Source organism: Triplophysa dalaica, chromosome 24 (assembly GCF_015846415.1).
Source record: "Triplophysa dalaica isolate WHDGS20190420 chromosome 24, ASM1584641v1, whole genome shotgun sequence".
NCBI classification, from domain to species: Eukaryota; Metazoa; Chordata; class Actinopteri; order Cypriniformes; family Nemacheilidae; genus Triplophysa; species Triplophysa dalaica.
Genome location: NC_079565.1, coordinates 9371654 through 9392854, shown reverse-complemented (window position 1 = coordinate 9392854; position 21201 = coordinate 9371654). Strand labels below are relative to the sequence as shown.

The 21201-nt window shown below is 37.6% G+C and overlaps 2 protein-coding genes across 6 annotated transcripts; both read left to right on the top strand.

Annotated features, from left to right (window-relative positions):
* The first annotated feature begins 905 nt into the window (after positions 1-905).
* Positions 906-4581, top strand: si:dkey-42p14.3 (EF-hand calcium-binding domain-containing protein 10). Its single transcript, XM_056740215.1, has 4 exons — positions 906-1050; positions 1238-1402; positions 3970-4060; positions 4288-4581. The coding sequence occupies exons 1-4, from the start codon at positions 951-953 to the stop codon at positions 4328-4330; spliced, it is 399 nt and encodes a 132-aa protein (XP_056596193.1). The 5' UTR covers positions 906-950; the 3' UTR covers positions 4331-4581.
* A 2103-nt stretch (positions 4582-6684) lies between these two features.
* On the top strand, positions 6685-20207 carry znf800a (zinc finger protein 800a). Of its 5 annotated transcripts, XM_056740448.1 has the most exons (7): positions 7486-8732; positions 9397-9481; positions 11082-11229; positions 13464-13559; positions 13778-13921; positions 14771-16544; positions 19190-20207. In XM_056740448.1, coding segments are annotated over exons 3-7 (2142 nt in total). In that variant the 5' UTR covers positions 7486-8732; positions 9397-9481; positions 11082-11102; the 3' UTR covers positions 19191-20207. The 5 variants fall into 5 exon arrangements, with proteins under 5 accessions (XP_056596422.1, XP_056596423.1, XP_056596427.1 ...); XM_056740444.1 differs by lacking the exons at positions 7486-8732; positions 9397-9481 and adding an exon at positions 6685-6901; XM_056740445.1 differs by lacking the exons at positions 7486-8732; positions 9397-9481 and adding an exon at positions 6685-6901 and having other exon boundaries at positions 14771-16548.
* Positions 20208-21201: the final 994 nt, after the last annotated feature.

Genomic DNA, 21201 nt, shown 5'->3' with positions numbered 1-21201 from the left:
TTAATATAGTTATTTCTTTCTTAAAAGGCTGGTTTTGAGCTATAGTTGTCAGTGAAGAGTCAAGACAAAATATTTCTCCCCCACACAGTCATTTTATATGTAGCCTATATTTAATATTGTAAACATATATGTAAGGGAAAGCCTAAAAAACCTTAAAAAGCCAAAAATTCTAAAATAATCACATAATAAACACATATTTTACTCTTTGAGAAACACAGTGGCATTAAAAAAAAGCAACAGCTCTCTCTAGTGGTATACGAGGCAAATGATGAAAGGTATAGGGCGCAAACAACAGAAACCGTGTTTTGGCAGATCGTTAGCTCTTTTAAATGCACAAGAGAGAGTGATGATAACGGACATACATATATGTTTCATAAGTTTGCATAGCCTCGTAAAGCTGTTCAATATATTCATATAAGAATAGCCTATTAGCCCAACAGTTTTTTTTGTCAGATTTAGAAATGGTAATAAACACGTTGTTTAAATGGTAAATAATACATTGGTACAATGTATACAATAATTAAAATTCATGTTTCATGTACCAGCTTTGGTTTACTTTACTTTGATTCACATTGATTTTATGTAAATTAAATGCAAATAATAAAAGTCGGTTAAACAATCTGAGAGCGACAGCACATAGCACGCCTGACTTCAGTTCCCAACAGTTTCCAGTGACATAATGAGGTCTAAGAGGATTAAATCCGATGTTCTCGTCAACAGGTTACGATTACGCGAAATTGTCGTTTACTTTTCTTTCTTTTACATAATTTAAACATAATTCACCATAAATAAATGATAAAATAACCAAAAATAAAAAAAGATTAGTTTGTGAAAATAGGTTTTAGTGTCTGGGATTCGGACTTTCATGACCTCGCTGCGCAGGCGCGGTATCATAGCAACAGTGATACACTTGCACGAGGGCACCTCAGGGCAGTGAACCTGTGTTCAAGATGTCAAAACGGGAGCAAGAGGAAGCGGAATATCTCGAAAAACACAAGATTATTGACCTGATTGATAATTTAACTAGTATGCTGTTTTTCTACAGACCAGGTGGGAGTTTTAGCGTGTCTTGTTGTTGTCACGGTTTCCAAACTTGAGCTTGTTTTGAACGGGGCTGCCTTTATAAGTCCAAAGGTGTCTTTTAAAACGACTACTGTACTGTTCTTCTGTCTATTGTGCCAAACAGCACAATATAGAAAAATAGTTGACGCTCATTGCCACACATTCTGCTTTACAGAGCGACCTCAGGAATTTCTGATCGATCAGCTTGAAAAGCTTAAAGAATCTAAAGTCAGTCAAGAATACAGTCCGTGTCTTTTTAACGAGTCCAACTTAGACGCTCTATTTGGTATCCTGGATCCCTCTCATCAGGGTTATTTCACTCATACTCAATACAATGAAGGTAGGCTAAATCTGAACATGCATGTCTTTTGTATTTCGTGCTGTAGCTATTATGACACAAAAGTATCAAATATACCAATAGCATTGCATTCTTTATTATGAGAAAAAATGCTGCTAAAACTTATTTTAACACCTTATGCCAAAAATAACTAATTGGGGTGTGTCGGGACTTTACTATTGTACCAAAGTACTCCCTACACCCAGTGTTCTCGAGTTGTTAACACAGGGCCCTAGCAGAGTTTTATTTGGGGGTCCCCGTGTGCCCCCAAAACAATCTACTATTGTCAATGTTTGGTTATTTGCACGCACACTTTAAATCTAACACACCCAATTATATTAGTTGTAGCTGTGTTTGGGATGTTGGAATGTCTTGAAAATAAAGACACATCAATCTTGCATTACAAGTGTATTGTGATTGTCAAAACATTTGATCATTTCATTACTTATTTTAGGTGAACTGTCCCTTTAAATCATAGGCACAGACCTTATGAAGGTTTTGAAATTCCTTGTTCAATGCATTTTAGTATTTGCTAAGATTTTATATTAAAAATAATTTTCATTTTATTTAAACCACAACCTATAGACACCATTTTAAAGCCACACAGCCCTTGATGATGATTAAATCTTTTTTATTTTTTTATGTAGTGTATTTACTTGAAAACCATTTATTTTATTTACAATATCCACATTATTACTCTTAACCCATAATTATAAATTACATGAATCAGGCAAATTATATATTTTTAATCTAAATCTCCATTTTGTCGTTTGCATCAGTGAATACTGTCGGTTGTTCAACATTTCTATTAATCATTAAACACTGAACTGTTGTCAATTATGGAAAGTTTTTTTAGTCACTTACAGTATGTCATGTGTTGCAGAGCACTCTTACAACTTTTAAACTGAATGTTTCTTTCTTGCTGAACAGCTGAAGACATGATAGTAGCTCTGTACAATTTGATTGGTCACTGCTCTTTAACCATTAACTCCCTCTTCCTTTAATTTGATTGGCCAGCTCACTTATTTGGATATTGCAATGTTGCGTTTTTAATTTCTTGTGCTCTTGGGGGCACCCTTGTGGCGGCGTGGCCCTAAGCAGCTGCTTAGTTCGCCAGATCTGTCAACAGATTCATTTTTTTATTTTCAATGCCACAAATATAATATTGGAATTAATATATACCGTAGACATAAAAAAACATTACTGTGCATGCATCCTTTTGTGACCCCAACTGAACTTCTGGAACCCGTTCACAAACAATAGAGTGTATGTAGATTATTTCTGGTGCCAACTTGTCTCTCCAATATTTTGAATTTAGACTGCGATACCAAACTCAACGGCTAGATGTCAATGTACCATACGGTTTTGTTAAATGTGACCAAACTACAGGACCCAATCAACAAATCATTTATTTAGTACAATTATTATACAGTAAAATAACAACACAAATCAATATTAACATAGGTTAAATCAAATAGTTATATTATTAGACACCAGTTCAAACACAATCCGGATGTTAACTGGGGGTCTATATAACAATAAATAGCATACAAGAGTAGCGTAGTAGCATCTTTTTTAGTGAACATACATAAATGATGTTCCAAATTCAAGTGTCTTGTTAACAGAGCTGACAAAATAACATGACACAATTTGTAGTTAGTTACGTAATCTCTTAGATTACACATTTTTGGGAACGTTATTTGACTATTTTTGGATTACATTTAGATTACTTTTGACTGACATCTTATTTGATGTTACATATATTGGCGCAGGGTATTTTTGTACTATTTTGACACATACAACAAGGACAAATGTTCCATTCTTTATCACCAACAAGAGCCTCAACATCTTTTTCAAGTACAGTACGGACAAAATAAGACTCATATAACTTCTTGTTAGTGTTTACTAATAGTAACAGTGAATAGTTTTCGCATGAGTTTCCATTAAAATTAAAGGGTGTCTATTGGGGTGTGACAAGATCTCGCAAGATTAAAATGTGGCAAGATTTTTTGCCAAGATCTCGTGATGACAGTGTGATGGAGTCTGATGGTGAAATTAGAGTTGAAGATGCCCTGCCACTTTTAAATAATATTATAATTAATTAAAAAATTAATGCATTTTTTTAAGCAGAATTTTCAAATTGCATCTGTTTGGCATTTTGAGATTTTGAATTGAATAAAGGGTGAATCTTGTGTCTTTTCTCGTGGGATAAGTGTCTCGTCACACCCCTAGTGTCTATACATCCAGCCATCAAATGCTAAGTGCCGCTCCATTTTGCATTTCTGTGCGATTCCAAACCCCTCCCCTCTCTGCTGCAAAAAGCACAGACATATATTAGTGGTAGGTATGTTTATTATAAATATTTAGAAAAAAAGAAATAAAAAATGTAGGGAAAAATCACTGAACTGTAAACAATTATCTGCCAATCTGTGAATATTATGTAATCATGTTATCCATAAACAAAGTGAATGTACTTTGATTAGGAGTGTTTTAAAAGGTAGTTTACTCTAATTACAATTAAATATATGGTATCAATAGTTAATCATAGAGTCTATGTTGCTTCTCCATAGCACTAAAGACACTTGGTGTCAAGAATTTCAATGAGTTTCCAGATGGAGCTGGTGAGGACAGAATATCACAAGAGACTTTCAGAAGAGAGGCGTAAGTATAACCACTACTTCAACAACTCCTCATCATCTGAATTAGAAGTTGTTCTTTGAATTTAGAAGAAGCTGTTTAGTTCACACAGTTTTTGGTGCTTCCAAGAAACCTTTTAGGTTGGAAAAACCTTTTGTGTCAAAACAATTGCTTGGGCCTTTTTTCAATCAATTAATTTCTTTCTATTTGTTGTACAAGACTTGCGAAGGCTGATTTTATTCTCTGTCTAGGAAAGACGGGTGTCTGAGAAGTGCAGCAACTTTCCAGACATAGATATTCAATGGACAAATCAACAACTCAAACAAACATATTTAACAGTGCTTATGTAACATAATGATTTATGAAGAACACATTTTATGTTTTCTTTTTTATATACGTGTATGTCAATAAAATGTTAACAGATGTCCCATCATAGTATACCTCTTCGTCATCCTTAAAATTCTTTTCTCATGTGTTTATGTATATTTGAAATGCAGATGAGGGAGTTTTTGTCTTGTAACCTGGTAATAAATAATCCTCTGATATCCAATTCTGATTATTTTAAGAGCAATGAAAAAAAAAAAATGTCTTTGCTAACACGTGCAAGAAAAAAAGGATTTGAACACTTAAGACACTATAGCTACATCATGTGACGTGTTTCCTTTACTTTGTGTACATTATGGTTGAAAACGAAAGGTTCTACAAAATCAAATTGTATGTTAATTTAAAGCTCAATATTTCAAAACTGGAAATAATGCAAATGGAACCACAACACAAGGCACAATATAAAAAAAATAAACAAGAAACACATTTGAAGCAAAACATTTCACATTAACAATTATTTTGCTATTTATTATTAGATAGGGCAGACCAGAGACATCTATAACCTTGGAAAAATGTCATGAGGGCTGTATCTCAGTAATTATAAAGTTCAAGATCATAAATTTGTCACAAGTTTGTTTTCAGTGGTTTGTTATGTACGTTGGCAGTACAATAGTGAATTATGTTCTCTAAAACTCTTAGAAATGTATTTGAAGTCGTTAGTAGTTAAACACATCAACACATTAAACTAAGGGGCAAATATAAAAAGGTAAAGTTTTAAATGTGTTTCAAATGTTTCACGTATACTTGTATGCAATTTTTTACCAAACTATTTTTACATGTCTGTATGTGAAATGCTTTTTTGTTTTGTTTCATATTTGCTTTGTTTACATTTGACTAAGATAGACAACTTACCCCATATAATGTAACATGACACACGTAAGGCAAGGTAAGTTTGGTTGTCAATCATTTGCTGGGCAGTAACAGAGAATATGTTTGATTGTTAAAAACATTTTTGTTTGCAGCCTGGACTTTGACAGATACAAAGTCACTCCATTCTATCAAAATGTATAGTATTCAGATACCTTAAAGTTGTCCAACAAATACAACAAGAACTACACCTGTGATGGCATTGTAAGGGCACCTGCTAGGTCAATTTCAAGTCTGCGTCGGTTTTAAAAGTCTAGTATCATTTGTTTGTAAAAACTTGGTATGATGTCATCCAACAAAGCAAAATGTTGTCTCAACTGTCTAAATATTTCAAGAACCACTTTGAATTTTGTTTAACACTATCACAGACAGCATCTCTGTAGACCTGCAACAACACGGTACTCTTTATGTTATCAAAGGATAATCTCTTTAGGGGGGATAGGGGATAGTTTTGACACTTCTTACTGAAGATTTATAGAGTGGAACAAAATTTACAGAAAATATTCTCATAGGAAGACTAACTAGAAGACTGGAATTATGAATTTTTGACATTTACCTTCTTTGCCTAATGCTATTGTGTATTTTTAATATAAACATATAAATCCTACTGACTCAAGTTTTGCCCCAGAAAAAAAAGTTATTTCATTTATATAATTGAAGTTTCTTAAAAGCTTAATCAATTTTCCCTATTTGCACAAATAAATAAATCAATAGCAATGTCAGTCTCTGTATAATAACATTGCAGCTCAAAACATGATGTGCTTATCAGGATTCAATGTGTAAAATATAAATAGATAAGAACAAAAACAAGTGAGACCCTCTCCTTTATATAAGTGCTCAGCTCAGTGGAAGGAGCTTTATAGAGAGGTGAAGGGAGTTAGAACTGTTTACATTAACAATTCAATGAGAAGAACAATGGCATGCTAATTGTGGTGGCAACAGTTGGAAGTTGTGACAGCATGTCGGTGTGTGTGCAAGATAACAAGTACTTGTAATGTCCTAGTATAACTTTTCTTGTCCAGTTTAAACTCGAAATTAAGCGTGCGTTTATGTTTAAACACGTTTAAATGTTGCTCGAAGCTTTTGCATTGCGACCTGTCAAATGGGTCGGTTGTGGCTTTGAAAATGATTTTGCCATAAGAACTTCACAAAAGACATAAAACGCGAAGCGAATATAAATCGCACGTCAACGCCGCTTTATATCGTGCCATTTGGGGATCTCTGGAAAGTTTTGAAAATATTTTAACAAGTTTAAAAGCTATCTTAGCCTACGTGCCAACGCAAAGATAATGTTGCGTTGGTTTAAATTTCGGATCAGGAGATTCGCAAAGGCTTCCTCTTAATCGAACGGTTGGTTCATTTTACACAGATACTGGTACGTATTGCGGGGGGTCTGGTGTTGCACGCCAAACTGGCGACAACATCGGGTGCCACATTTTGGTGGTCTTGAACATCCATTGCACCTTTGCGCAACAGCCGCTTCTCCGCCGAGAGGTCCTCACGGTGCACAAAGGCAGCTTCCGAGAGGGCAGCGTCAGCGCGAGAAACAACCCCCGGACCGTATCAGACCCTCCTAACTCGAATTTTCACCCTTCGAGCCTTGCTTTCCGAAAGGTAAGAACTCTATGAAAACATCTCGCCTATTTTTGTGCCGCGAGTTGCCTACTCGGGCCCGGAATCGTGCAGCGGACCCGTGTCGTTTCCTATCCTGCCCGAGCGTGGTTGTTCTCAGAAAATGGCGTCACCGTTCGTGCTGGCTGTGCAACCGTGGAAAACGCACTTGTTCCGAGCGCTTTTATTAGAGTCGGAGTTGATTTGGACTCATCCCGACCGTCCGCGTCGACAGAGCGAGTCTGCGGGCCCGCTTGGGAGTGATTGTGGCACTTCGTAACAAAATATACAAGAGGAGAGGACGCGTAAAGGCGGAAGGGTCACCAGACCTGTGCGCCAAAGCCGCTTCGGGAAGATGGCACGGCGCCGCAAAGCGCAGCACTTTATCATTTGGACGTGCCCTGTAATCGCGCAAATCCCCTTGAGAGTGTTAGTGTTACACTGTGTGCGGACGCGGGGATGTATTTCGTAGGTTGTATGTTCGGAAAGCAGTGCAAGTTACTGGCAACGTCGTCTTTTGTATCAGCCTCTCGCGTCAGCCCGCCTTTACGCCGCACTCGCTCCCTGGTAAGCATCGGTCCGTGAGCGTGGGCTTCTTATGCCGTTTCAAAGCTCCATTCTGCCCATGGGCTCTCCTTCTCCATCAAGTTAATCTGGCCCATTGTGGTCCGCAATAGAGGAGATTTGGCCTGACAATGTAACCGTGTAAAAGAGATTTACAGAATAATGGAGCGATGCAAATTGCTTCGCGAAAAAAACGCTAAATAGGCTGAATAACTGAAAAAAGCCGGCGACACATCGCTAATATAACCTGAGCTTACATTTTGAAACAGTTTGGCCAAATGAACTGTGTATGCGCCACGACGTCTCGGAATTGCGCATAGGGGAGAACGCGAACGAAGAACCCTGCCCTTTCCAACAGGTTTTAAAGCGAATCGGACCACAAAAATACTCACGAATAATAAAAACACGGCGTTTCTTAAGTGATCTTGGGGATATTTAGGGCACAGTCTCATTTTAACGGTTAGATGTATCTTGTAAGACACTGTGGATTTGGTGATGCTCGTCCTGGCAATAGCTTCGTGCGTTCCCGAACACATGCATCCACAATCTTCAGTCATAAGCGGTGTTGACGTGTGTGAAACGATCATAACACGTCTCTCTTCGTCATCGTGAATTTCCCCGTGACTTGTCTTTCTTGGTTTACAGACTGTCTTTGCTAAACTTTTGTGTCAACTTTTGCATTGTTCACCCAAATCTGGCCCGCCGTTTGCACCCACTTGAGATGTTTTGATGGGGACTTCCTCTGTATGCCTTCACAAATTGAAGTTTGCAAAGAAACTTTTCCAAGTTTGGTAGATGCATCGCTTGACTTCGTATCCCCGCGTGGACGTCAGAATTTGTTTGTCAGATGTGTGATAAAAATGTTGTTTTTGTTTCACGTGTGTTGATGGACAAACGCGTGCACGCTTTTGTAAACAACCAGATGACCAAATCTTTAGCAGGGATGTGTTTTTTAATTCAATCATGGTGTGATAATAACGACGTTGACATGTTTATCAGCATCAGAAGGGACTGGCACGGATCGTGTGCCTATCAGTTTAAATGATTATTTTTTCCGGTCACGTGGCCAAAGTGCCTCAGATGCTTTTTGGAGCTGATGGTCATTTTAAGACGTGCACGGGTTGCACAGTTAACAATGAATTCGCGGCGAATTGCAACTTATTCTTCAGCATTTGTGTCGAATCGTCGGGCGATAGTTGTATCGGTTATTTCAAGCCAGCTGAAATGAAGTTTTTGAGGGAGGTTTTTTGCTCCCCGATGAATGCACAAGGTAGATGTAGTTGTGCATGCGGCGTATTGATTTGGCTCTCGCAATATGATTTGTTTAAAACAAATTTGACAGCCATTAAACGAACTAAGGAAGCGTGAAGCATGAATGTGTTACATTAAAGCCGGGTGATGTTCATTAGTGCAGTTGGGTACGACACGTGCTCTCCGGTACACAGTCTGGTACTTCCTGCCTCGCTAACGTTTGGGCAGGATAGTGGGCTTATGGTGCGGTCAGGTGTATCTTTAACAGAACAACACTGGATGTCATTATAGCCTCATTTAGGGTTATATGAGCATTTAACCTCAATACTAAGCACATCAAAAAACCAAAGCGCAATGAATAGGCTACATCGGTACAAAAATGACCATGGTTATCATTGTTGCTTCAGATTTACTGACTGTATTTGTTACACAAAGGATGTTATTAAGTTTAATTAATGCAAAAATTGCTTTTATTGGTCGCTTAAGATTGAAAGCCAGATATATTTCGAACAAACAAAAGATTTGTTGGACAGTGAGTTTATTTCAATTGTGTAATTCTTGTATTATGATTGTTATGCGGTTCATATTCATTTAAATACATATTTCGACTTTTTTAGTATTATAATGAAATACATTTGAAATGTTATTTATTTTTCACTGTTATTTTTTATTTATTTTATAAGCGTAGTTGAGGAAGCCTATTGCATAGGCCAGGGGTTTTTCAACCTGTGGGTGGGGACCCACTTGTGAGTCACACAGTGGCATGAGGTGGGTCGTGGAAAGTCACTTGGCTGTTGAATGACAATTGTTTTTAAAATATTTTTCCATAAGATAATTTGGTATTTCATCTTAAATTGAATTTATTCTATTTAGATAAATAAAAACTACTCTATTTTAAGGGAATGACTGTGTATTTTCTCCCCATATTTACATACAAATATTTTGGTGGGTCTCAAGCAGTGTTGGGTAAGTTACTCTGAAAAAGTAATTAATTACTAGTTACTCATTACATATTCAATAGCGTAATTAGATTACTGTCCAAATTACTCTGTCCAAAAAGTATTTAGTTACTCATTTCTAATTACTTTCTATATCCTACATCGACCTCGATTAGTTAAGTGATTCAAGGATAGACATGAAACGGCTTATTTAATTCATTCAAATAAATAATATTGTTAACTGACTAAAAAGTATTACAAATGCGAGCACAGATTTTAAAGTAAGACTTTGAATTTTGATGTCAATTACACTATTGCACACGCATATATTTCACAAAGTATTTAGTTTAAGTACATCAAAAGTAACTGTAATTAAATTACCGAAAACATATGAGTAATCCCTTACTTTACTTTTTCAAGGGAAAAGTAATTAAAATACAGTAACTAATTACTTAGTAACTAGTTACACCCAACACTGGTCTCAAGATAGATTTCTGGGGGGTGTTAGGGTGTCAAATTGTGATACCATGATTGAGTTTGCTATAGTCCTAAGGGCTAATATGGCGTTTAAAAATAAATATACAAAATGTTATTGTATAGTTGTCTGCATAAAGTAACTGCATAATTCAGTTGTTAAAAAGTAATGTGTATATACACATTAACCTATAGTAGATTATAGAAAATGTCCCCTGTTTGTATATCCAAACTTGGCATCTGGACTTGTCTAATACCACTTGTATATACTATGGTATGTTATTTTATTTGAACATGGTTTTGTTTCTTGACCCTTTTTAAAAAGATATGGCTACAAAAAAATGATAATCAAAATATTAATTTGGATATTTGTCAATTCTGCCATCTATGCGGTGGCTTTTAAAATGCATTCAAGGCACAAGTTAGTGCATTAGTATTAAAAGCTGTGGGATCAAGGATGAGCTGTCATTACACATTTTGTCCTTACAACTTCTGTGCAATTATGATGCTTTGATGCATTACAAACATTTACATAATTCATATTTCTTGTCCTTTTGAGGTCCGAAACATTGCGCCACACTTTGGTCATTGAAAATAAACGGTGCGGTGTAAAATTTGCATCATCACGTAATAACCACGCCGTCTGTTTATCTTTGAAAATATCCAGATAAGCTATAGTTGTGTTGTCTTATTATAAACAAATATTTATGATTTAGTTTTGATTAGATTTAGTACTCGGTTTGTGTCTGATTTTGAGCATTTGTTTATGCACCCAGGTTTCATATGTAAAGGTCTTTTTTGCATTTAGGAAAAAATAATATATTTAATGTTAGAGAGCTACATTACCAACGTGATAAAATGCACATAGTAACAAAATGTATATGTTTAATCTTGCATGTTTAATGAACAGAACGTTTTGTGTTCTCCACTGATTCACTTTTGGATTTATCTACCAGGTTTGTTAAGACCTAGCGGAGATGGAGGCTTGTCACACTGAAGATCAGGAAAACCTGACCAATGACAAATGGTGTCAGACGGAGACACTCCAGGTCTACACTTGCCAAACAACACAAACCCCTCAAGAGCCTTGTGGAAATAATCCAGGTAGGAATTCGGTACTTGAAAATAATATGGGTCCTCTTGGTGTATTATCTCCTATTGGAAATGTTTGTGTTGAATCACTTGCTGTCTTTCAAAATCGATGAGCTATATAGTCAATATTTTACAATTGTACTTTCAATTCACTATTTAACTTGCACTTTTGTGTTGCATTGAATACAGTGATGTATCTATAGAAATATATCAGTTGAGTTCAAATTTGATCATTGGACACGGGCAATTCCAGGGCTATGAATGTGACATTTTCATTCAAAACTTGTAATATAAATTGGCAGAGAATGAATCTATTACCAGTATACTGAAAGGTCTGTATATATTTACTAAACCCCTGATGATAGAGTCCAGACATCGGAAAATCATCAGTCTATACACAAGTTTTCTATTTTAAAAGAGAGAAAAATTCATTTAAATTTAAGAGATATTTTATTTAAATTAATGGAAATTATTGATGTGACAAAAGTGATGCACGTATTTGAAACAACACACATTGCAGAATTTCTGTGAATTTAAAATGTGTATACCAGACGCAATACCCAACAAATGGGGAATGAACGGCTCTTTGTAGAACATAAAGTAGTTAAAGTATATTATATTAAAATTTTCATTTGCCCATATATGATGAAGAAGGAACGCTATTATGGATGTGACAATTTAGAAAATTCAGCAAAAATGCTTTAAAAATCTTTGAGACTTCACATGGTTATTTAAACCATCAAGTATAGGCATCTGACTTATCAGCAATCAGCATGTTGAAAACTTTAGTTAAAAACTGATTTTCTTCACCATAAGGTTGACATTTGCATGGAATTGCCCACACAATATTTTTAGGTTGGTGTCATCACACTTGCAATTGTCTAGGCTCCTGGAGAGCAGAAAAGTTGTCGTCTTTATTCTGTAGAACATTTCTAAATTGTCACTTATGAGTTCCATTAGAAGACAGCTGCCTGAGCGGGCAGAAGGCTGACAAGGAGACCACTAGGTTTTGGACACAGCTACTTTCCAACCTGCTTACATTGCACAACATCAAACAAAATTTATTGCAAGGATCACTTCCGTTTGGCTTCGTTAATATTCACCTTATTTTCGGCGTAAATGTCGCGAACCTTATGATCTGCATCTATTATTCATTATTTTAGCCAACTGAATGCCCTTTCTCCTGGACAATTCACATTTTTGAATACAATAACTAATAAAGATCGTTCAAAGGCAGGCATTTATGGGAAGAGTGACACTTAATGTAGAAAAATCATATATACTGTATATCATAGATTACATATAAGCAAAACATATTTAGCACAACTAAATAAACAGTAGGCAAATAATATTAGCAGAAGTTAAAACTTAGCTGTCAGCATTGTTATATATATTTAACAGTTTAAAACTTAACAAGCTAACCTACCTGCCAGAGGATCGCAGCTGCATAGTTACAGGACTTGCCCTGTCATTACATTACACTTTCAATAATTTAGCCGACACTTTAATCCAAAGCATATTTAACATTTTGTCAACACGCTAAAAATACGCATTGAATCCCATCAAGTCTGAGAGAAAATACAAAATAATTGAATATATCTTCATATGATATATCAGGCTACTTCATCCTCACACTGTGTGTTACATCACGGATGTGAAAAATATCCACCAGAGCTGTTTTAATGGTGTTTTGAGCGTCCTCCCGCGACACCAATTCCATCGTTTTCCACCGGGTGGCTTATAAAAAGGAAGTCTCAAGACATAACGGAAGTACGTCATATGGTTTTCTTTCACCTTCAAAAATAAGGTGAATTTTACCAAATTTTTGAAGATAAACATAATGTCGATTCTTTATTTCTTTGTTTTCCTTAAAATAATCTTTTAAGTTGTCTCTGTATGTTGATACAGTTCAAGGCATTAAATTCATGTCTGTATTTATGTCGACCCGTTTTGCTATTATTGCCATTCAATACACACTTTTGATGTAAATATATGTGTGGAATTAGTGACAATTTCTGTTCAGTGAAAGCCTGGATCCAGGTTTTTACATTTTGCTTTAAAAAGAGGGCTTGTCCTCCTTGTGCCAGAAATGAAGTCCCCTTGATTTACCAAACTCCCATATATACTTTGTCACGCTCCGAGCCCCTACAATAGGTTTAAGCATTTCCGTCCCCACATCCATTTAGTTGAACGAACTTACACAGAAGAATGCAAAAGTCTATTGTCATGTTTTGTTTGTATTTTAGAGCATTTGATCGAGCCCGGTGATCCACCACTGCTTCAACAACAGCTCCAGACCTCCAAGTCAGGCATTCTTCAAATCATTGAGTGTTTTCGCTCAGGTATCTCAAACCCTGAAGTTACATCATTCAGTGAATCTACTTCCTTTTATTTGTCTATCCTTATTGAAAACAACAAAGTTGTAAACTATCAAACCTATCTTGTGGGTGGGGCAACACAGGATCACTTGACCACCAAAAACAGACACTTTCATACTTCTGTATATCCAAACATACTTGTGGTCGCATTTCCTGATAACTGTTTGCTTTGATGTGTCCAGGTACAGCTCAACTCAAACATATGCTGTTGAAGGAAGTCGACACCATATTTGAGTGCAAACGCTGTCGAAGTCTTTTCCGTGGCCTACCAAATCTGGTCACACACAAGGAGTTTTACTGCTTTTCACGGCAACCTCAGTCAGATGGTACGTAAATGACTTCTCGTACCTCAGGTAGCTCGCCTCAGTTTTTCCTCTGTCTTCCGCATCTCTGCCATCATGCCCTTCTTCATAAATCCGGTTTCACAGAGAACACGGAGATCAGTTTTCCGAACAATAATGCTAAAGTTATGTTCCTGCGACAATCCTAAACACTAAGTGTTCTGTATACACCATATTATAAAGCATATTGTGTAAAGAAAAGCAGAAGCCTCGAACATGAATGCAAAGCCCTCACACTTTGTCTTTTCTTTATATAATACACTTTATTAAGATGTAAACTGAATCTTAATGAATTAAGCCACATTTAGCTTTTAGGAATGTCGCAGGAACCCAAGTTTGTCCGCAGCGCTAGAAAACTGAGCTCTGTGTACCGCACACAATGAAGCCGATACGGCTGCCGTCACAATAGCACATGTGGCGGAGGGATGCAAGCGCATGTGCTCAACAGATCTGGCAAACGCAGGATTGCATATTCCTCATTTATAGCCACCATGTTACTCTTACACACTTGTACAAATGAACATGTAAACATGCTCCTTTATCCAAGTTAATGGTAGTGTAAGACCGAAAGGCTATGTAAAGCGACTATTGTGTTGCGTATACACTTTTGAAATGATATGCAGACAATCGACTAATACAAATTTGTTTGAATAAGTGTCTTCTAGTCGAATAACGAATAGTCGATGGAAAGGGGGCAGCCATTCATTGCACATACTCAAAAATGTGTTCTTTAAATGCTTCTGTATATTTGAGCTGTAACACAAGTTATGTATTCCATTTTGCCCCTCTGTATTAAAAGAGTATAACATTGGGTGATCACATTATTTCCTGCAGATCCCTCAGAAGGCGGGCAGAGCCAGACCATCAAAGAACTTCTTCAAGTTATCTATCCTCAGAAAGACAGCGAGGAGAGTATCATTCAGCTTGAGGCCATTGAGACCAACCCCAACGCCTTGTTTCAGCACGTGTCACAAGTCGACGATCAGGACGCACCCGAAACCCCAACCATCGCCCCCACTGCCGAGAACTCAGTACCTGTGAAGAAGAATCGCCGCAAATCTATTTTGGCACCCAAAAAGATCCAGCAGTCAGACATTGAGGAGGAGATCCAAAACGAACCTGAAGAACCGCCCTCTAAAGAAGGCCCAAGCTCCGAAGAGCCAGAAAAGACTGAACAGCCCGAAGCGGAGGATGAGGAAGAAGAGAATGCCACCTCTGAAGTGAAAGAGTTGAGAATTTCGTGCTGCCTTTGCGGGAAAGACTTCAATTCCAGACGCAGCATTCGCCGTCATTGCCGTAAAGTGCATTGGCAGAGGCTGGAGGAGTTGCGCAAGTTCACGGAAACACGCACGGTTCCCATCAGCCTGCTTTCGGTGGTAAAAGACAAGTGTTCGGTTGTTGAACCTACTCCATCTCCTGGGAAGAGCTGCCCTGTGTGCAAAAAGTCTTTCGCCACCAAGGCCAACGTCCGTCGGCACTTCGACGAGGTCCATCGCGGTTTAAGGCGGGATAGCATCACGCCGGAAATCGCCACTAGACCTGGCCAGCCTCTTTCACTCAGTCTTCCCGCACCGAAGCCCCCGAGCCATCCTCCGAAGGAGGAACAGCCGCAGGCACAGAACAACCTGACAAACTGCCGCTGCAAGCTGTGCAAGAGGAAGTACAGCTCGCAGGTGATGCTCAGGAGGCACATGCGGATCGTCCATAAGATACACACCCTTGAGAACGGCTCTACCGCCAACCGCAGTTTATCCAAACAGAAAGCCAAAACAAAGCACAACAAAAAAGATAAAAAGAAGGATGGCACTCACAGTAAAATGGCGAAGTCTACTGAGGAGAACAGCAACAACGGCGTGAGTTTCGACTTCAGACGGATCTACTGCTGGTTGTGCAAACGTCAGTTTAGTACCGGTCAGAATCTGAGAAAGCACATCGCTGAGCTGCACACGGACGGAACGGACAGCATCTACATAAAGTTCTACCGCTGCCCCATCTGTCGATACGAGTCGCGGCGGAAGCGCGACGTCATCCGTCACATTACGGTGGTACACAAGAAGTCGTCGCGGTATCTGGCTAAGGTCATGCCTGCTTTGGAGAACCAGGCGGTGAAGAAGCCAGCCGACGCCATTTTAAGCAGCAACAAGAACACTAATTCAAAAGAAGAGGAGAGACATACTGACAGTGATGAGCAAGACCCACCGGCATCCCCAGAAATTGATCAACAAGATCCTCCCAAACCAAAAAAACAAGAATCCCCAACCTCACCCAACACTCGAAAGAATTCTGCTCTCACATCACTGAACACGGGCAAACAAGACTCTCCGCTCACCCCAAACACATACAGGCAAGAAAATAACCTTCAGGTGTCCAAGAACCCACATGTGACTCGGAGTCATAATATTATGAAGGGGGCGCCCACGACTAGAAGCCAGGAGTCTTGCACGGAGGTCAGGGTGACGAAAACCTTTTCCCTCCACGCGTGCGATATGTGTGGCCGCGCTTTCGCCAAAAAGGTCTACCTTGAGACACACAGACGAAGGCATAAGACTGCCATCACAAGTGGGAACAAACTACAAGGAAGAAGCACTCGATCAAAGGCCCTTATTTAGTAGGTTTGGATTTATTATCGTAAACGTTATGGAAGCCTTCTGAGATCTTAGACATCTTCATTCTGACATCTTGTCATTCAAAATCTGTATATCTCGCAGTTTCTGCTTAACTCATATTCATTTTGAGGACCTATACAGTAGTACCGCATACTTCATATCTTCGAAGAGTACTTAGTTTAATCAAATTTATAAAAGATAGATATCTGTATGATTATTTCCAGAAAAAGATGAGCTGCTGGAGCCGTTTGGGGAGGGGGGAGAGGTGCGGGCGGAACTATAGCAAGAGCACACAATACATCATCGCATTAATCCCTTTGTGTTGTTTACATTATGCACGTACGCGCGCCGATTGCCAACAAAACACAGACATATGACATAGTTTGACTTACCACGTGCGGTTTATGTCCGGCATCTTTTAGCGCTGGGACAGCGCCATCTATCAGTTTAAAAAAATCTCTGAATTCAGCATTATATCCACCGTTTATATAACACTCATCACCGAAATGCAGTTGGCAAACAAACACAGCTAAACTTCCGTCAGCCGAGTACAGTGGGATTGAAGGTCAACCTCTTTCTCACGCTGGCTGGTTGACGCATGGGCGTGCTATTTCTCTCACACTCGTGCGTGGGCGTGCTATTTTGATCGGTGGATGAGGCATGGGCCTGCTTTTCTGAGAAAGTTGTCCAATAAGGGAATAAGAACCCTTGTTACGAAACGGTAATCCATGTTCGAAAAAAACTTTCCGAAACCTGTACAATCCTTGGCGGAGTGAATCGAGCACAGAAATACAACGTAAAACATTCAACTCATTTCTTGACAAGTTGACCAGGTTAAGCTTGAGAAGCCAGCACGTTCAACTGTGTAAAGGACTGTATGAAATAGATAGTTACCCCACCTTTAAGCAAGTTCAATAAAAAGTTGTATAATAACTTATAAGTACAGCAACTTGTAAATAACACTGTATGATATTTTGTAAACAGCTAAGGCAACCAACCTAAACTCTCCTCAAGAAAAGCAGTACTTTGCATTCCCAAAAGCATTAATCCTAGAATGGTAAATATTGTTAAATAAAAATGGTTATTGTAGACTGTTTCATCTTAACAACATAAACAAACGTTACAGCACATGCGCACTTTCGTAATTGCCACATTCACAAACAATAGAGTGCCTGTAGATTATCTCTGATAACAATCAAAAGAAACCAAGAAGAATTGTTACTTGGCTAAACTTGTCTCTACAATATTTTGAATTTAGACTGCGATACCAAGCTCAACCGCTAGATGTCAATGTACCACACGGTTTGTTTAAATGTGACCCAGCTATGGGACCCATTTAACAAATAGTTTATTTAATAAAATGAATACACAACAAAATTCAACAAGTAGTTTATTTAATACAATTATTACACAGTAAAACAATAATACAAATGAATATTAACATGAATTAAACAATAAAAATAGTTGTATTATTAGACACTAGCCAAGTTCTGACCGCAAGTTCAGGCGGTCAGGCGAGAGTGTGTCTGATGAAATATTTTTATTTCTCGTTCTGTAGTTCTCATACTTCTGACAATATACTATAGCAGCATACTTTACAATTACTCTTAACACACTAGTGACTGTATCACCCATAGGAAGCTAGCACGCTGTTTTGGAAAATGTCAAAATTTAGTCAGATTTTTTTCATTATTTGATGGTTTCAAATAATGAATGCTATATATGCTTTAAATTATTATTTTTGTTATTTCAATCTGATAACTGTATTCAATTTCAGTGACGTTGTCTGAGCATGTAAAGAGCTTTCTTTACTCTATTCAGATCATCGCTGACAGGGATTCCCTATGATTTCCTTCCTCTCCAATAATTAAAGATGTAGTGAACTTAAATATTTTTACAGGGTTTTTTGTGATATTACAGTTTATAGTGATAATTCATTTGCACAATATTGTTACAGCAGCCAATTTGAAATAACGCAAATACTTCAACACAACATATTAGCATAGTTTTACATTTGTCTGAAATCAGAGAGCTTATTTTCTTTAAGAGTATGAATGCTCTGACCACGGAGAATAAACAATTCCTATGATGATAAGAATGTAAAAAGTATAGCTTGCTGACATATTTCAAAGCAATCTGATACTGAAAAGCTACATGGCATCAGTTGCATATGAAAGTGTTGCTGTTGACAAGCGTGAATATATTTGACTATTAAACGCAACTTATTACTGTATACAAGGATAAAAGTATTAATTACCCGATGTTATAAAAACATGCCGTCACATGTGATTGTGATTCTTTGAATGTGCAGAAGTTCCAGAATAGCTTTAGATAACTGAAACAACTTCAATTTCATTTCCCCACACAAAGCTTTTATGTGGCTTTAGAAGACCTGTGCAACAAACTAGTACAAAAGTCATATAGACTAATTATATGTTGCCTATTTGTCCTTTTTGGAGATATAGCACTTATGCATTTCAATATTGTGCGTAAAGTAATTTGTGTTTCACGGATGTAAAATGAGATGACCAGAGTCGTTAAATTGATTTTACATTTTTAAGTGAATCCTTATACCTTTAAAATACAGATAAATGCTGCATTTTCATGTTATCGCTCTTGTTTTGACATCTTTTCTTTTTTCCTTTAGACTGATTTTTTTCTCTGAATACGTAGCACATTTGCACTGGTTTCCATGGATGGGTTTATCTCCTTGTGGAAGAAGAGGAGGTCATATGGACAAGCTTGGGAGTAGAAAGCCGAGGATAACTTTCGAGTATGAATTGAGCATGAACTGCACCAAAAATTGCATTTCCAGCTTTCTACTCTGGAGGGCGCTGTTACAAAGGTTATGTTATCCACCATCCAAAATGAAATGTATCTTCATTTGAGGTTCAATATCAGTTTCTGGCATTGTGTTTAGTATTGGTGTTGACGACGTGTTTGATCAACTTTTGGAATGAATTTGTTTGTACACGGATTATACCACAGTTGTTTTGTAATCCCTCCGACAGTCTTAAACACAAAAAGAATGTTTCATAAAGGAGGGGGAGCTGACTATAACTTCTTTGAAATGTACAGCATGTCTAACTAATGTTAAATAACCATAAGTAGATAAATAAATGTAAGTGCTTCATGTTTTGTTGACGCGCGATCACCTCTCTAATCAACTATATGGATTGAATTGCTGCTAATTCATTAGAAATGTACTCTCATATTTCTTCTGCCCTTTAAGTCAAAGCCTAAACATTAAGCTGCTCAGGATGTCTTTCTTAAGAAGTTAGATTGGTTTAAACAGCTAAAACTTTGTGTTAGTCTAACTAAAGTTGCATATGACTGAAAAGAAATAGAATGCTGTTGACTTTGTTTAGTTTGCTAGCTTACTAATAACTACAGTTATTAAGAAAATGATTTTATTTGCTTCCATTATGCTTTCAAATAGTTATAATGATGTAACTGGCATTTAAGCAAGTTCATTTCAAGTACCGTTTTGTTTAGTTGGAGTGCATGCTGAATGCTTTCAACCCTTAGTTTGTGAATGCCATAGGACCTTTTTTTTAATGCCAAAACCTAGATTTATTCTGACGGGGTGCTGCACTCCTTTTTATTTGCAAAATCCTTGCTTGCAGTAGGATATTTTGGTCAAATAAAAATAATTAAAAAGCTCAGTACGTTTTTCTGTTGTGTATTTATCTTACACTTAAAACTGCCTTTTGAGTGAGAATTAAAACTGCCTTTTGAGTGAGAATTGTACATTTCAGACCTAAAGCTCGAGCTGTGTATATTTCCCTGTGTGGTGCATAGGTTGAGTTAATTTTGATTCCAGTGTCTCGAAGCACAAAAAGCTTACATAAAGAACAAATGTATAGATTTAACATGATATATATATGTAATAAAAGAGATGTATCTGCTATCAAAGATGGAGTGTTACTTGCAACCTATGACCTAATGTAAAAATAAATCAAATAGACTGGAGCATACCATTCAGTAGTGATCGTCCCTATGCCCTACTCCCTTTGAAGAGAGAAGCCCATGATGTGTAAACTCTAGAGGGAAAAACGCAATTGCATCTCTTAATGTGTGCGATTAAAATTCACTTGGAAAAACGTAATTTTCTCTTGAATTGGAGCGTCGTTTTATGTGGTGCCCCTTCCAGAAGGGCCCTTCCGAGGGTGATATATCCCCTTTAAATCCAATCGCTGGTCTGCGTTTTACGTCAGCTCGTAATGCAAACGTCACGAAATACCCATTTCAGTGATCGACAATCGTTCGCCTGTTGTTTTGGCTTCAATTTTGACCCTGTGTCTCGATCAGCTCCCTAGATCGTGAATCAGAATATCGTCTACCGTTCACGGGGCCGGGCCCTGGCTCCCTTCTCATTGGGCACCGTTCACGTATTGTCATGTGACGTGACTGCTTAGGCGCGTCATTATCACAGGTGGCATTAATCAACAACCGGCCAAACCGACATCTCCAAGACTTTGCTTTTAAAAACACTGGTTGAAGTACATATGAGAAACACTTTCATTATTCTATCAAATTAACTGTCGTGTTACCTGCCTGTCTAGCAACGTTTATTTATACATAACATAAATAGCGTTTGTCTTTTCAAAAGTTACATCACGTCTCATAAAGTTGGCTCCTACGATTTCGGTTAAACGT